The 16,914-nt window shown below is 44.6% G+C and overlaps 2 protein-coding genes, 1 long non-coding RNA gene and 1 other non-coding gene across 4 annotated transcripts; 1 reads left to right on the forward strand and 3 right to left on the reverse strand.

Annotated features, from left to right (window-relative positions):
• Positions 1–901: 901 nt before the first annotated feature.
• Positions 902–2,895, reverse strand: Tomm22 (translocase of outer mitochondrial membrane 22). The gene is made up of 4 exons (XM_005322249.5): positions 2,737–2,895; positions 2,393–2,511; positions 1,851–1,968; positions 902–1,631 (listed from the first exon to the last, which is right to left on the reverse strand). Exons 1-4 carry the CDS (start codon positions 2,854–2,856, stop codon positions 1,557–1,559), a joined length of 432 nt encoding a protein of 143 aa, XP_005322306.1. The 5' UTR covers positions 2,857–2,895; the 3' UTR covers positions 902–1,556.
• Positions 2,864–10,489, forward strand: LOC144378513 (uncharacterized). Its single transcript, XR_013440255.1, has 2 exons — positions 2,864–3,319; positions 10,218–10,489. It is a non-coding gene; the product is annotated as an uncharacterized LOC144378513 (long non-coding RNA).
• On the reverse strand, positions 7,916–16,866 carry Cby1 (chibby 1, beta catenin antagonist). The gene is made up of 5 exons (XM_078052725.1): positions 16,742–16,866; positions 11,786–11,901; positions 9,814–9,919; positions 9,610–9,728; positions 7,916–8,599 (listed from the first exon to the last, which is right to left on the reverse strand). The coding sequence occupies exons 2-5, from the start codon at positions 11,861–11,863 to the stop codon at positions 8,519–8,521; spliced, it is 384 nt and encodes a 127-aa protein (XP_077908851.1). The 5' UTR covers positions 11,864–11,901; positions 16,742–16,866; the 3' UTR covers positions 7,916–8,518.
• Positions 13,875–13,946, reverse strand: Trnap-agg (transfer RNA proline (anticodon AGG)). The gene has a single exon. It is a non-coding gene; the product is annotated as a tRNA-Pro (tRNA).
• Positions 16,867–16,914: the final 48 nt, after the last annotated feature.

Raw genomic sequence — 16,914 nt, forward strand, 5'->3', positions numbered from 1 at the left:
GGGGGGAAAAAAAAAAAAAACCAAAACTTTAGTATGATGCAGCTTTAAAAGGAATTCCTTACCATCATCTCTCCATTTAGAGATATAATAGTTTGATCAAACTTCACCAAAAAATACAAAATATTCTCTTAAGTGGGATTTATTTCAAAAGTTACCATTGAAGCATTTTTCAGTTTAATGTTAGGATTGCCAATTTGAAGAACTAATATACAAAACACAGCTTGTACCTCACTGACCAGCTTCTGCACTAGTGAAGCAAAATATGCATCCAAGCCAAGGACATGTCTAGAATGTGTAGCAGGATTCAATAGTCAGGAGGCTGGATTTGAATCCAGATCCAGCACTTATTATGAGGCCTGTGGATATTAATCTTTCCATGGCTGTTTCCTCCTTTGCAAAACAGGAATACTACTACCTCCAAAACTGCCTAGTACTGAGAAAAAGATTCACATCAAAGACTCTGTTTTATGCTCAAAATTTTTTTTGTTAAATGGAAAAACTGCAAAGTTCAAATACGGGGCTACAACTGACTTCATCATCAGTTTCTCCAATCACTAAAGTAGGCACAAAAATGTTCTTTTCCCCAACACTAGAAATCAGTACTTCCTATAAGTTTATAACTGTGAAATGTCTATAACTACAAAAACACTGGCCTGACCCTTTGCTTAGGTTGGTGGAACTGAATTGATTACTTTAATTCAGTGCAAAGTTGTCATTAAGAGGTTCTGGGCAAATAGTGCATTTTCTTTTCAAAATTTAACTAACTTTAGGCCTTGAAATTATCAGTGGAGATGGAGATGCCAGCTTAGATGAGAGGAAATGTGAGGCATTGTATATCTTTGACCTTCAAAAAATGGTACAAGTAACTTTTAAGTACTTATTACAGACACATGGATGACACTTTGAGTTGGAATCATTTTTAATATTTAAATACAAAAAGTGAGCACTGACTTTTTTTTACACACAGGTCTAATAGCCAAAATGTGCAGAGTAAACGAGCCTCTGCTCTGTCCTCCATACTCACTGTCCCCATTTTGTGGCTGAAGCTATAAAACAGCCTCCCTTCAGTATACATGGGGCTTCCTGGTGCTTTACAAGACAGCCACAGTGCACTTTGTCAGTTTTAATATTAATATGTGCATGTTCCTTCCCAACATCTCCTTAAAAAAAAAAAAAAAAAGAAAGAAAAGTCATTAATGGTCAGGAATCCTTCCCTCCCATTGTGGGGCATCATTTCTACCCCATAATGAGATAGACAGTGAGGAGATCTTCCAGTTAGGAGCAATGTACTAGAAGGGGTAAGGTGGCCAGAGCTGGAATAACCGTCTGCATAGCTGCATTCTGGAATCAGAGCGAGGCAGAAGAAACATTGAGGACAGCGTGGAGGGTACAGTTGAAAGTTGGGAGTCTCTGTGAGACAATGAGGGGAGAATTCTTCCCACCAGATTTGGATCAGTGTGCCACAGTTAACCCCTCCCCCCAAATAATCAGCAGTTCAAACATAATTGAGTTTCAAATTTCTCCCATTGAGACAGCTCAAATATAGCAGTAACAATCTAGATCTTTCCAGGAAGTGAAGGCAGAGCCCCTGGCATTCCTCCTGACAGCCCTGTGTTAGGCCCTAGAAGTATCTGAAAAAGAAAAGGAGAGATGTAAGGCATTGTACAGGCCTAGATGTCATTTTCATGGTACCTGATGAGGCAGACAAAAACAATGCTGAGCACAGGCATCTAAAAGGGCCTGGGCCTAATCCCAATCCCCACCCACACAGTAACTGCCAATCTGCTGGTGCTGGAGAAATAAATAACTAGTGTCTCCCCCCTGGCAAAAAGTCAAGAGTTTGGGTTCACCTGCCGCTGTTGCAGTTGCTGCTGTTGCTCCATTTGTAATTTCTCAGTCTCAAAGACAACAGGAAGAACCAGTATCATAAAGGAAGTGGTCCCAATCCACAAGGCTGCCCTGGAAAACCTGCAGAGGGTGGGCAAGCAGAGAGAGATGCAAATAGGCAATAGATTAAGAACAAAGCAGTAACCAAACCTCTTTCATTACATACTCCAGTGCTTTTAATGTGTATTCTACCCACTCCTTGCATCATACTCCTCCTACCAGGGGCAGGAGGAGATTTTTCTGGGAGTTAGCTATAGCTGCTTAACAATCTTCTGAGTTCTTATAAAGCTACTTATACATCAATCATCTCAGATAAACTAACAACCTTGTCAAGTAAGAACCCCGCCTTTACAGAAGAGAAAATTAGAACTCAGAAAGGTTAGGGTAAAAGCAGTCCAAGGTCACTGGAACCCAGGTCTGCTGCTTCCGAAGTCGGTATCTCTTTTCTCATAGGTTCAGACATCCCATGCACACCCCCCAATGTCTTTGCCCTCTTGTCCCTTACCTGTACATTTTTTGAGCCACGAAGAGGGAGAGATCAAAAGTGGCTCCGGCCGCGGACCGGACCCTCTCCGGGAACATCTCCGTCAGACCCCAGAGTCTCTCAGACAGGGTCTCATCTAGCTGTGGTGAAGGAGGTGCGGGTATTGGCCGAAGTAAGGGCATGCACCTGCGGCCCGCTGCGACGTGGTAAGACGCGGAGGCCGGCAGAGCTGGAGCATTCCCGGCCCAGCAGGGCCCCTAACCCCGCCTCCCGAGAAGCCGCCTTCGCGGGGATCCCGCAGCACGCGGATCCCACACCCCGGGGCGGGCCCGCTCCTTGCCCCGCACCCCGCAGGGCCCTAGTACCTCGTCGTCATCGTCCTCTTCCAACTCTTCCTCAGTTTTCTCCGCGTCGCCTTTCGGGAGCAATTCATCGGGGGACAGCGGCTCCCCAGCGCCGGCAGCAGCAGCGGCGGCGGCAGCCATGGTGTAGGGGACACCGGAAGCGGAAGGGAGCAGTCGAGCTGGGCCCCGGGATGGACAGAGCGGCCCTTCCGGGAACGAGCAGCGTGGGGTCGGGAGAGAGCGGCACGGTCTGGCTGGTAGTTTTTCTGACTCGGCTCCGGGTGCTGCTGCGGCGGCGTTCCCAAAGCGTCTCTTGCCTTATCCTGGGGGTTCTGACTTCAGAGGGCCGAAAAAAACGCTCGGAAACTTTAGAAAAGCAGCTCCAGGTACTTCCGCAGTAATTTTGCGCAGTGATTGGGAGTGGACCCAGAAACCTGCGAGTGGACCCAGTTTAGCAAGCCTCCCTAGGATCACACTTCGAGAAACACCAGCCCGGTTTCATTTTCCTTGGGGGTATGCTTTTTTTGATAGGAATAAGCGACTTGGAGGTTTGTTGGTCTTTGGGGAAACCATCAATTAAACCGTTTCAAGGTACCAAACAAAGGTAAGAGGGAAGGTAGAGGCGCCAGGTTCTGCGCGCGCATGCGTGCTCCTTCGCCACCATTGAGTTAGGCGCTGTAATCTCAGTTTTTAAAACGGAGGAACTCGGGGTTGGGGCAGTGTTAGCATACTTATTAGAGTGCATCTGTAGCATAGATGAGGCCCTGGACTCAACCTCCAACACTGCAAAGAAAATTTTAAAAAAAGAAGGCGGGAGAAGGTGCAGATTGCAGTAGTGGGGTGCTGCAAAGATTTCTAGAGGATGGGTTTCTAGAATTGGGCTTGCTGGCCAGAGCGTATATATATTGAAGTTTTGCTAAGTATTAGTAACTACCCTCCAAAGAACTATATCCTATACATTCAAAACAGTAACAGGAGAGGCTGGTGGGGCTCAAGCCTGTAATCCCAGAGGCTCCAGCTCAGCGGCTGAGGCAGGAGGTAAGAAAGTTCAAAGCCAGCCTTAGCATTTAGCTAGGCTCTAAGCAGTTTAGCGAGACCTGTCTCAAAAAAACAAAACAAAACAAAAAATTTAAAAGGGCTGGGGATGTGGATCAGTGGTTAAGCACCCCTGGATTCAATCCCCGGTACAAAACCAAAAAGTAAACGGAAGTGTCCTATTTCCCACACCCTCCCTAGCATTAAATATTATCCATGTTTTCTTTTTGTGTTGTGGGGGGCGTGGGGGGGTGTGGATACTAGGGATGGAACCCAGAGGCCCTTTACCACTGAACTACAGGGTCTAACTAAGTTGCTTAGAGCCTGACTTAGTTGCTGAAACTGGCCTTGAATTTATTGTCCTGCCTCAGCTTCCTAAGCAGCAGGGATTACAGGCATACCATATTTTAATTTTTTGCCTCTACCATAAAGGTAAATGCTTCTTTTTATAATGTGCCCCCACAAATTATTAATACAAGGATTATTTATATATATTTAGCCAACTGACCTAAATCACAGACTCTGAAGTTTGAGTAGCCCAGATCCTTATCTGATCCATGAAAACGTAGTAATGAGTCTTTGTTGTATGCTTACATACTTTGGTGGGGCTTGGAGGCTGGCAATACCTCCTGATACAGTCCTCAGGCTTTTCATCCTTGGAAGGGTATTTCTGAGTAAGGTTTTTCTTTTCTTTTTTGGTACCAGGATTGAACCCAGAGGGGCTTAACCATCGAGCCACATTCCCAGCCCTTTATATTTTGTTTAGCAACAGGGTCTCTCTAAGTTGCTTAGGGCCTTGCTAAAATGCTGAGTCTGTCTTTGAACTTGTGATCCTCCTGCCTCGGGAAACACCTAAGCCACTAGGATTACAGATATGTGCTGACTATAAGGTATTCGTGTCACACCTATGAGAAGTCAGAATCTTGATTCCTGTTGAGAGGATAATATTTGGGAAAGGCAGGAGTGTAGCTTCTGGCAGTTGGGAAGTTTCCGTTTCTTGAACTGGGTGATTGGTACATTGGTATGTTCATTTTGGGTAATTCATTAAGCTGTACACTTAAGAATTATGCTCTAGTATGTGTGTTAAATTTTTTTTTAAAGTAGGCTAGCTATATAATTTTGAGGGCAGCTTAATAGCTCGGTGCCCGTGGTTTTTTAACTCTTTTAAGGGTTCTTTTAAGAAATGCTAGCGCTAGGAGTAGCTCAGCATGCATGAGGCTGTGGGTTTGATCCCCAGTATTTCAAGAAAAAAAAAAAGAGAAAATGCTAGATCAACACTGTTAAAGGTAAAGCAGGCAGTCTTGTGTGAAAGGCACAGAACATGGATGATTTCAATTACAAAGTCATTCACAAAGCTAATGTGAAGAAGTTTCAGGAAAACCAGTTAATTTTGTTGATATTTACAAAAAGCAGTACATGGTTTTTTAAAATATTTGTTTTTTAGTTGTAAGTGGACACAATAAACTTTATTTTATTTTTATGTGGTGCTGAGGATCCAACCAGTGCCTCACGTGTGCTAGGCTAGCGCTCTACTGCTGAGCCAAAACCCCAGCCCACAATACATGGTTTTTTTTAGGTGGTACCAGAGATTGGACCTAGCTGTGCTCTACCACTGAATTACATTCTCTGTCTCTTTTTATTTTGAGACAAGAGTCTTTCCAAATAAGTAGTTTTAAGTCCAAAATAGCTCTTTCAGTTATAAAATTGCCAAGGGTTAAGAAGACATTGGGAATCATGCAGCTCAGTGCTTAGCCCTCTGGGCGGAAATGAGATGATGCATGAAATGAGAGAAAGCAGAATAATACAGAGGACAGAGCGCTGTGGAAGAAATAGTGAAAGGCTGGCATGGGGAGGACACGGGGAATGTGACATTGCTGAAGATTCCCAGGAGAAATGCTCAGCAGCAGATGCCACATTTGGTGAGACTGTTGCCAGTTAGAGGTCACGTCAATGGACAAAGGAACAGTAAGGGTGCTTGCAAGCAATGGGTGATGCCCCATGCTGGAGCCAAGGGAATGCAGCCATGGTGGGGTGTCCTAGAACCCTGGGTTCCCTGGCTCTTCTATCCCCCAACCCTCAAGCCCATGGTTTACACCTTTCCTGTTTCTGTCCTGCTGAAATTTGAAACTGGTGATATGATAGTTCTTAGTAAGGGTAAGGGGTGGGTTTACAGTCCTTTTGAAAAATTTTTATTATTTTTTGGGGGGTACTGGGGATTGAGCTCAGGGGCACTGGACCACTGAGCCACATCCCCAGCCCTATTTTGTATTTTATTGAGAGACAGGGTCTCACTGAGTTGCTTAGTGCCTCAGTTTTTGTTGAGGCTGGCTTTGAACTTGTGATCCTCCAGCCTCAGTCTCCCCAGCCACTGGAATTATAGGTGTGTGCCATGGTGCCAGGCCCTTTTGAAATTTTTATAAAAGTTGTACGCCCCTCTCATAAATATGCATGTTAGGCCTGGGATGTACCTCAATGGTCGTGTGCTTGTCTAGCATGCATGAGGCCCTGGGTTCAATCCCCAGTATCAAAAAAAAGAAAAAGCACATTAGCTTGTATCTCCATAATCATGCATATGGACTGACTTCTAGGACTCACACTGTAAGATTTCCTCTAATTATTCCTCTAATACTGCACTCACTGCTCATGACCGCAGAACTTCCTATTTAGCTCTTCAATGACAGTCCTTCCCTAATTCAGTTCACACAAATTCACAAAATTGTTACAGTAATTAAAGTGGCAGTGTCAAGGAGCTAGCACTATTTTACTTGGGTTCCCCATAACTGCTAGATTTGGTTAAGAAAGGCTCTAAAGGGGAAGAATTTTAGCCAGAACCTGAAGGACTTGACTACAAAGGTAAGATCTTGGAAAAATATAATGTCTCAAAAGGGGGAAAAAAAAATTCCTGAAGGAAACAGTTCTGGGTGATGAGATGTGGGTGGTTTTTTTATTTTAACAGGATCATCCTTGACATCACACTCTAACTCCCATCAGCAAACACTTGGCTTCACTGCAGGTCCTATCTAGAATCTGACTGTGTCACCTCCTCTATGGCCACCTTGCTGGTCCCAACCTGGCCCCCTCTTAGCACACAACAGCCAGAGAGATACCAGTTGGATCATAGCATTCCTCACTCAACCTAAGGCCTTCAATGCCCCACATACCACAGGGAGTTCTGAAGTCCCTGGATTAGCTCCTAAGGTGCTGCAGGTGATGCTGCTAGAAGGACCCACAGCACCATGATGACCAAGTAGGCCCCAGGATTCCATAACTTTCAGTTCTGCTCCATCCCTTCTAGCTGTGTCACTTTGCTAGGCTGGTTTCTTTATCTAAAAAATAAGGAGATGTGCTGGGCAGTGATATTAGCAAAACCATATTGTTTTATTGTGTGCAGGTCCAAATATGTAAAAACAAGTCCTGTAATGCACCATTAAAAAATGCAAAAAAAAAAAAAACTGATAAATTTGAATAATGAATGGTTAAAAGAATGAGAAAAAGATGTCTGTGATGGAGGGTGCCCATTGAAAGGCTGCCCAAGATCCAGGACTGGACCCACACAATCTCAATTCCTCCTATAATCTATACTTGAAAACATACACCCTGTGTGTGTGTGGATCCATCTCTAATAAACTCTCTCTCCTGTATCAGGAAGTGAGGTTAGGCTAGAGCTAGAAACCATCCTCTTCTGTCCACCCACCGCACTCTGCTGGCTAGAGCGTGCCAGCAGTCCTTGCTTCACAGGCTGAGGGGAGATGAGACAGTGTGCTGAACCCAGGGCCAGGAGTGTGACGGTCCAGATCTGCCGACCTCAGCCCCAGGTGTAAGCCCCTGCTCTGCACCCCCCCTGTTGCCGACTGCTTCACTTCAGGAGCTGATTCCCCTCCACAAGTCCAGCTCAGGCCGACACACTAATTCTTGTGTTAAACACCAGTCCCTGCCTTGTCCCAGCCAGTCCCATTTCTCCAAGGCAAAATGGCCAAGAGGGCAGTTTGAGCAGAGAGAGACCATTTCTCCAGGTTAGCCTCCACCCGGGCCTAGGAAAACTGGAACGCTGCCATTTCCCCACGCCCTGAAAATTTCGTCTTTCAGTGGAACAAGATTAGACTCCAGGCTCATGTACTTCTTGCGGAACAGAGGCTGCTTTTTTCAGTCATTTTGGCCACAGAGACATTATTTAACACTATTTAATAAAAAGAAGTAGTGTAGACAGGAAGATAGCACAAAAATAGTGTTGCCATGAGGACTAGCTCTTGATGCTGGGAAGCTGAAGCCAGAGGAGACCATGGGTTGGGGAATGAGCGTTCTTTGAAGGCAGGTGGCCTGCAGGCCAGAGAACCAAGTGAGCTGCTCATCCCAGGCCCCTGGATATCGGGTTGAAACTGGTGAGTATAAGGGGATGAGATGTTGAAATCCAGCTGCTGCTCCCCAAAGTGTCTGTCCAACAGAATGACTGGGATGCAGGTAGCTGTACGCTCACGTGTGGAGGGCACCCAAAGGCTTGTCCTGCCCTCAGAGCTCCCCGGGTCTGCTTGTGGTGTGGCATCCCTAGGCAGTGTGCCTGGTGGGCCTTCCCAGCATCTGCCCTGGCCTGGCATCTTGGCTTCCTCCATGCACCACCTTCCTTCTGCCAGCCCAGGAGTGCCAGTGCCTGCTCATGCTCTCATCCAGGACCAAACCCATTGGTTTGGCTAAAAAAACAAACTACTCAGCCACACCCTCTCCCCTGGTCAGTGGGATTCTCCCCGGTCTCCTGACACATGTCTCTGGGTCTTCATTTCCTCCTTCGGCTGATGCTCTTCAATTCATCCAATTCTTTCTCCATTAAGTGGGATTCAGCAGTGGTCTCAGAGAGCTGGAAGTCAAGCAGCAGCAGTTACAAACAAGTTTCTGGACCATATTTGGGGTCTGAAAGGCCACTCTGCACTGAGGAAGGGCTTCCTGGCATTCCTCTAACACTGCTGGCCTCTGTGGTGGGAAGCCCTTGGCAACTGGGCAGATATAATCCCAATGACCCAGGACCCACAAGAAGAATATTCACAGTCCACTTTTTTTGGGTAGTGGTGGGTACAGGGGATTGAACTCAGGGCACTCAACCACTGAGCCACATCCCCAGCCCTAGTTTGTAATTTTTTTTTTTAGGTGTTGATGGATCTTTATTCATTTATTCATATGTGGTACTGAGAATTGAACCTAGTGCCTCACATATGCTAGGCAGGTGCTCTACCACTGAGCCAAACCCTGCCCCCTACTTTGTATTTGAAACAGGGTTGCATTGAGTTGCTTAGCACCTCATTTTTGCTGAGGCTGGCTTTGAACATGCCATCCTCCTGCCTCAGCCTCCCCAGCTGCTAGGATTATGGGCATGTGCCACCAAATCTAGTAGTCAGTGGGTTTTAATAGTCACAGGAAACCAATGCTAATGCAATGTGTGTCCCTCAGCAGGTCTGTTTTGGGTGCTGGTTAATGCCTACTTAGTATAGGACACCCTCCAAGCCGTGGGCAGACTGGTCTCTCTTCCTGGCATGCCCTCATCCCAACCTGCATTCCTACCATCACCCTTCAGCATTAAGCTCAAATATCCTTTCCTCCATGGAGCTCTCCTGACTTGACAGAATACTTCCTCTCATGTGCTGACAACATCAGACACACAAGACTATGTCACCCATACCACAAAGCAGTGTAATTGTGTGTACTGTCTATCCCTGTTAGACCTTGAAGGTAGGACCGTGTCTCATTTGTGTGTTTAGATGCAAGCAATGTACCTGGGCTCACAGGCACGATGAGATAGACTGGATGCATTGATGAGGGTGGGGCCTCCCTGATGGGAAAACCTAGGCATCCCTTCCCGGTCACCTTCCTCACCATGTCCAGGAGGATGTCCACTTTCAGCCGCAAGAGATTGTTCTCTTCCTCCAACTGCTGGTTCCGCCTGCGGAGGCGCTGAGCCTCCCTCCGGTCCACACCCGCACTGATCCCTGTCTCTGGCAGAAGGACAGAACCCGCAGTTAAAAGGGAGGTTTCCTTCTACAATCTTGTTTGAAAAAAATGTCAGGAAACACAGCCCACCTGTTATCCAATGGCCATTTTCAAACTTCAGGCTTTGCCCCGTCAGGTTCATAGTGGGGGTTCCATAGTCGAGGCCCAGCTCCACCTCCCGGGTTGAACGATCCAACTGTGGGTGAGAGACCACACATGGGCTTCAGGAAGCCGTAAATCAGCACCCTCATCCCAGTTCTTCCACTAATTCCAGACTAACAATCTGTTTCTATCCTCTAATCATTACCTGCCACCTTTAATAATTTTTAAAGGCCCAAAAATCAAATGATGTATAACAAAAAATTTAACTATAAAAGAGAAATGTCCTGCTTTAAACGGGACATTTCCCCAAAAAGCTACATATGCTGAAATTTGTAAATTAAATTATTTTACACTTAACAGCTTAAGGAATATACTCTTTTTTTCTCCTGCAGGGCTGCAGGTTGACCTCATGGTCTTGCATATATCAGGGAAGCACTCTACCACTGAGCTATGTCCGCAGCTACAGAAATGAATTCCACTGTAAATTTTTTTTTAATATTTATTTTTTAGTTCTCGACGGACACAACATCTTTGTTTTTTTGTATGTGGTGCTGAGGATCGAACCCGGGCCCCACAGCATGCCAGGCGAGCGCGCTACCGCTTGAGCCACATCCCCAGCCCCACTGTAAATTTTTAATAAAATATTTTCAAAATGTATTATAAATTATCATTTGCTTAATATGGAGCTACATACATCACAGAAAAAGCATAAAATTATAAAACTCAATTAATATTAGCAGAAGCCATGTAAGCAGGCTGCTGCTTTTACCATGTGGCCAGGATGTGGGATGTCCCAGGTGCACTGCATCTTTGACAAAGGATTGGGAAGCTCATGGCTTGTAGGCATCAGGAACAGATCCCAGAATGCCTAGCCCTGGTCACAGCGGGGCTCCCCTAGTCTGATTTTAATTGGGGCAAGGAGGCAATGGATTCAAAGACCCAAAAGCTGGGCGAAGCCTCAGCCTTAACAGCCTTGCTGCCCTACCATACTAGCCTGGGAAGGACTGGCTACCCTGCACGATCAGTTCTGTAGGAAAAAGTCAGAGAAACTAGAATACATCATTCCTGGTGTGTTATATCAGCTATGGCAGACAGAATTTTGATGGGGATGAACCCAGTACCTGGTTGTGGATACCAGAAGACTTCAGGAGAGATGACAATGACTGTATGCGTGGGATCTATGTGTATTTATGTGCTGAAGGCAGAATAGAGACAGTTGGGAATGGAAGTAGATTTCCACGTGTTCTGACTTCCTGTTATATAATTCTTTTTAAACTCAGCTTATACGTTCAAATGGGTAGTATGTTACTTCAGAAAGGTATCATTTATTCCAATGACACTGTTATTGACATATTTACAGATATTTTAGAAAATCTCATTTTGACCATCACTAAGGAAATCATCATCCTTGAGATTAAATATGATGATTTCCTTGAGATTAAATTTGATTCTTAAACATGACTGATTCTAGCTGAGCCTTGGGAATAAAGTAGGAGCCAAATTGAATAGTATTGTTTGAAGCATGTCATAATGCGATTGTCTTCTCTAGAGTTGGTTCTATTTTTTTTTTTTTTAACCAAGGGCACTTAACCACTGAGTCACATCCCCAGCCCTTTTTTTTGTATTTTATTTAGAGACAGGGTCTCACTGAGTTGCTTAGAGCCTTGCTAAGTTGCTGAGGCTGGCTGTGAACTTGCAATCCTCCTGCCTCAGTCTCCCAAGCTGCTGGGTCTACAGGCATGCACCACCATACCTAGCTCTTTTTAGGTTCTTGAATAAACTATGACAATAATTCCCAAGTAGGAGTTCAAAAATGGTTTTGGCAATAGCAATAATATGAATCAAAAGGATGCCTTCCAATGATGATGCCTCCTCTGGAGGTCCATACTCTCCACTTGGAGACCACACTGGGCACTCCAGTTACACTGCACACCAGGCTGACCCCAGTCCCCACACTCACGGAACGTAGGTTGGAGAGGGAAGCAGATTTCCGAGGAGGTGTCTTCTTTGGACTGAATATATTCCCAAAGAGAGGCATCTCTGGCCTGATAAAGGAAAGGCCTACTCTCCCTTCTCCTAGGGTCAGAAAAAAGTCAAGATAGTTGGATCAGTGATTTTGCGCCACTGCTCTCATATATCATAAAAACATATTTTCTCCACAGCTACTAACAGCCTGGTAACAGTTCCCATGTATTGAATGTTCTCTATGTGCCACGCAGTATGCTAAGATCTCTGCAAGAAATATTTAACTTACAACCTCCATTTGACAAGCTGCTTATCTGCCCCAATTGACAGCTGACATTTAGAAAGCTAAGGTTTGAGTGGGAGTGAGTGGTGTAAGTGGCTCTACAGTTACATTAACCACAGGCAGGTCCATCACAAGTTGACATCATCAACTATTATGGCTTGGATGGGAGGTGTTCCCCCAAAGCTCATGGGTGAGACAATGCAAGAAGGTTCAGAGAAATGATTGGGTTGTGAGAACCTTGACTCAGTCAGTGGATTAATCACCTGATGAGATTAACTCTGTGGTAACTGAAAACGGGTGGGGTATGGCTGGAGGAGGTGGGGCACTGGCATCATGGCTTTGGGGTATATATCTGTATCTGGCAAGTGGAGAGCACGCTCTATGCTTCCTGATATTTGTGTGAGCCCTGTTCCTCTGCCACACTCTTCTGCCATGATGTTCGGCTTCACCTTGAGCCCCAAGGAATGAAGCTACTATCTATGGATGGAGACCACTAAAACTGTTGGCCCCCAAATAAATTGTTATTCCTCTACAATTGTTCTAGTTGGGTCCTTTACTCACCACAGTGAAAAAGCTGACTAAAACACCAACTTCACAGTTAAGAGCAAAGAATGTCATCTCTGCTGTTCAGGTCACTGTTAAGAACTGCGTTGGGAATAAAAATATGCTCCATTTTGAAGAAACAAGGTTATACTTATATTTCACCCCCAGGATGATAAGAGAGCCACTTGGTCCACATGGCAAAAGGTCCATGTGCCCTATATAAGGTGAGGACGAAGGAAAGAGGAAAACATAACAGGCAGAGCTGACGTTGCCACCCACCATACATCAGCTTTCAGAAGCCTTTGACCTACCTAGAACAATTCACACAGGCCCAGTGAAGTAGATTTACTGTCACCCAAGTTTGGGGGAGGAAGAGAGCAGAGGTAAATTTTTTATTTAAGTATAACATATAGACAGGTCTAAAATCATAGTTTAAAGTTTCATGAGTTTTTACTACACACACATGACCATCTTGCAGATCAGGGTACACAGCTTTCAGCACCCAGGACACATCCATCAACTTCATATCCACAAATTGCTATAGAAAGTTTCCTTTTGCACCTGGCTTTTTTTTTGGGGGGGGGGAGGTATCTTTTTTCTTTTTTGTACCAAGGACTGAACCCAAGGGCGCTTAACCACCAGAACACATTCCCAGCCCTTTTTATATTTTATTTTGAGACATGGTCTCCTTAGGTTGCTTACACTCTTACTAAGTTGCTGCAATCCTCCTGCCCCAGCCTCCTGAGCTGCTGAGACAGGGGTGTCCCACCATGCCCAGCAGCACCTGGCTTCTTACACTCAACATCATGTTTATGAGATTTATCCACATTGTTGTACATGTTAGTTTGTTCACTTGCATGGGTGTATATATTCTACTGCAAGAGCATATCAAAAGTTATTTGCCCATTTTATAGATGGTGGACATTTCCCATTTTGGCTATCAAAAATAGTGCTGCTAAGAACACACTTGGGGAGCTGGGGTTGTGACTCTGTGGTAGGGCACTTCCATGTGTGAGGCACTGGGGTCGATCCTCAGTACCACATAAAAATAAATAAAGGTACTGTGTCCATCTACAACTAAGAAAAATATTTTTTAAAAAAAGAACTCACTTGGACATGTACCTCCATACACCTATGAACACTTTTCTGTTTCTTTACTTCAGGGTAATATTGTTGAATATAGATATTGGGGGTTGAACCCAGAGCCCTGTGCACTGAGCTACATCCACAGTCTTTTTTTTATTTTTTATTTATTTTTTGGTGCTACTGGGGATTGAACCCAGGGCCTCATGAATCCTAGGCCAGCACTCTACCACTGAGCTATAACCCCAGCCCCACCCCCAATCCTTTTTAAATTCTATTTTGAGACAGGGTCTCACTAAGTTTCCTGGTCTTGAACTTGTGATCTTCTGCCTCAGCCTCCTAAGTAGATGGAATTACAGATGTATGCCATCACATCCTGCTATATCTGTAGGGTTTTGTTTGTGGGGGTTTTGTTGTTTTTCAGTGCTGGGGATCAAACTCAGGGTCTCATGCATGCTAGGCAAGTGCATGCATGACTGAGCAGCAACCCTAGTCATATATCTTTAGTTTTAATAGGTACCGCCAAATAGTTTTCCAAGGTTTCTGTACCAATCTACACTCCTAACTGCAGTGTTATGAAGGACCCTTATGAACATTTTCTGTCTTTCATTTTAACCATTTTGCTAAGTATGGAGGGATGCTGCATTGTTTAATTTGTTTTTCCACAATAATTAAGTTGAGTATCTTTTTTGGACATATGGATACACTCTCTTGTGATATGCCTGTTGGAATCTTCTGCAATCTTTCTATTGGGTTGTCTGTCATCTTCTTGTTGAGTTACAAAGGTGCTTTATATATGCTAGATACTGGTCCTTTGTTATATATCTGTATAGTACTGAAAATATCTTTTCTCAATTTGTGACTTGCCTTTTTGCTTTCTTATTGATTTCTTTTGATTAAAAATGTTCTTAATTTTAATTATTATTCAATGATAATAAATTTTTTATTCAGTTTAAGAAATTTTTGTTATCCTAAGGTCAAGATAAACTTTATGTCTTGGGCTGGGATTGTGGCTCAGTGGCTGAACACTTGCCTCACACATGTGACGCACTGGGTTTGATCCTCAGCACCACAAAAAAAAATAAGTAAACAAAATAAAGATATTGTGTCCATACATAACTAAAAAAATTTTTAAAAACTCTGTCTTGCTTTTTCTTTTTTGTTATTTTTTTATGATAATTAAAAAAATTTTTTTTAAATTTTAATATCTATCTCTTTTTTTAGTTTTCGGTGGACACAACATCTTTGTTTGTATGTGGTGCTGAGGATTGAACCTGGCCGCACACATGCCAGGTGAGCGCGCTACCGCTTGAGCCACATACCCAGCCCTTTTATGATAATTTTTAAACTTCTAAGATTTTATTCTTTTACTTTTTATATTTGGAATTATAGTTCATTAAATGGGAATTAATGGTCTATGCCCACTGGAGACATTTAAAGAAGGAAAAGCAAGCCAGGTTGTTCTTGCCAAACCCCTCAATTAAGCTAAGGACACTACATCTGAGTGCAAGAGAACCAGCTACAGGCCTAACTGTGCTCCTCAATTGATTGGTAAACCACAACATGTTGCTTAATTTCTCAGGTTTTAACTAAGGCACCTACCTCATTCATTCTCAAAGCCTTTAACCTATTATCTGTCAACCATACAGTCATGCACAACATAACAATGTTTCAGTCAACAATGCACCACATATACAAGATTGGTCCTGTAATACAATGGAAATGAAAAATCCCTACGACTTAATGACATCATGGCCAGTCGTATAACAGTACAGCACATACATTTACGTATGGCATATAATAATAAACAACTACTGGTTTGTGTATTTGCTATAATTTTATCATTAGAGTACAGTGCTTCTATTTATAAAATATAGTGTAAAACAGCATGCCATGTTATGCCAATAGTAGCCTCAGACATTTCATTTCCCTGTCTCTTGACTGTATCATTTTCTCTTCTGCTTGATTTAATGCCCTGTTTTGTTCATTATGGCCCTAGGAGTAATAGGTTGTAATGTAAAGATGCCATCTATATGCTAGGTATATAATACAATACCTAGCACATAGCCTAGGTGTATGCTAGGCTATACCACACAGGTTCATGAAAGAACACTTTCTCATGTCTGCACAACAATGAACCCCCCACCACCACCACCAATGACACATTTCTCAGAATGTGTCTCTGTTATTAAGCAACCTGATGACTGTATTGCAGATGAGGGAAAGGAAGGGTCTTTCTTTTAAGTCAGCTCTAATAATCTATAAACAACTATGGAAAGTTTCTGGGATTCTGGGCCAGTGGAGTAGCCCTGGGATATAAGCTGTCCCTTGGCCCAGGGCAGCCTTCCTTCCTTCTAGTGAAACTCCTTGGGGGAGAGGGCACAGCACAAAGGAAGTGAAGAGAGGGCGCTTAGCTTCTAACATCCCCCTGCTGCTAACCCTCAGCGGGGATCCCCGCATTCATCCCCCTTGGGCCTGGCTTCTTTATTTGTAATCAGGAATAATAACAGAATCTAGATCACACACTGTTAAGAGTGTATTATTTGTAAGACATTGTAGCATTTGGTCCTACAATGACCTTGGAATAGGATGAAGTGTGTTCCCATCTATAGATGATAATACTGTTAATCAAAATGCAAAGCTTAGTTTCCAACAGCTCATAAAATCTATTATCTTATTTTAATTCTAATAAGAAGGCAATGGAGAAATTTTCGGCTTTCATCGGCTTCTCAAAGGGAAACGTGTCCCCCAAAGACTTAAAGCCAGGTACTGGTCTCGCAGACACCCGGGCCTCCAGTGCTGTTGGACTCCAGTAACGGTTGTGAGCAAACCTTCAGACGCACGATTTATCTGACCACCTCCAGGCCGAGTTACGGGGAGGAACCCCCGCCCCGGTCGGTTCCCCGTTTGGGAAACCCTGGGGCCCGGCGGAGACGCCCCAGCGCACCGCCTCCCGGCCCGACGCCCTCCCAGGGGCGGCCCGCGTATCCCGCCCGCCTCGGGCGAACTAGACCTCGCTGCCCGCGGGGCTCAGAGACGTACCTGATGCGTCCCCAAAGTCGGCGTTCAAACCAGAAGCCTCGCGCGGCGACCCCTCTCCGGCCCCTGTCACAAGCTGCGGCAGCTGGGGCTGGTCGCCCCACTCTCAGCCGCGCGCATGCGCATCTCTGTCCCGGACTCTACCACAGCGGAAAGAGGGGGCAGCGGCGCGGAGG

Source organism: Ictidomys tridecemlineatus, chromosome 6, assembly GCF_052094955.1.
Source record: "Ictidomys tridecemlineatus isolate mIctTri1 chromosome 6, mIctTri1.hap1, whole genome shotgun sequence".
Lineage (NCBI taxonomy): Eukaryota > Metazoa > Chordata > Mammalia > Rodentia > Sciuridae > Ictidomys > Ictidomys tridecemlineatus.

What these genes read in the sequence shown, in the direction of transcription:
- Tomm22 (XM_005322249.5), bottom strand. Translation starts at nt 2,856, where the DNA reads ATGGCTGCCGCCGCCGCTGCTGCTGCCGGCGCTGGGGAGCCGCTGTCC. An exon ending in AAGAGGACGATGACGACGAG is followed by an intron (nt 2,512 to 2,736) that starts GTACTAGGGCCC and finishes CCTTCACCACAG; the next exon opens with CTAGATGAGACCCTGTCTGA. An exon ending in GTGGCTCAAAAAATGTACAG is followed by an intron (nt 1,969 to 2,392) that starts GTAAGGGACAAG and finishes CACCCTCTGCAG; the next exon opens with GTTTTCCAGGGCAGCCTTGT.
- Cby1 (XM_078052725.1), bottom strand. Translation starts at nt 11,863, where the DNA reads ATGCCTCTCTTTGGGAATATATTCAGTCCAAAGAAGACACCTCCTCGG. An exon ending in CCCTCTCCAACCTACGTTCC is followed by an intron (nt 9,920 to 11,785) that starts GTGAGTGTGGGG and finishes TCTCACCCACAG; the next exon opens with TTGGATCGTTCAACCCGGGA. An exon ending in AAATGGCCATTGGATAACAG is followed by an intron (nt 9,729 to 9,813) that starts GTGGGCTGTGTT and finishes TCCTTCTGCCAG; the next exon opens with AGACAGGGATCAGTGCGGGT.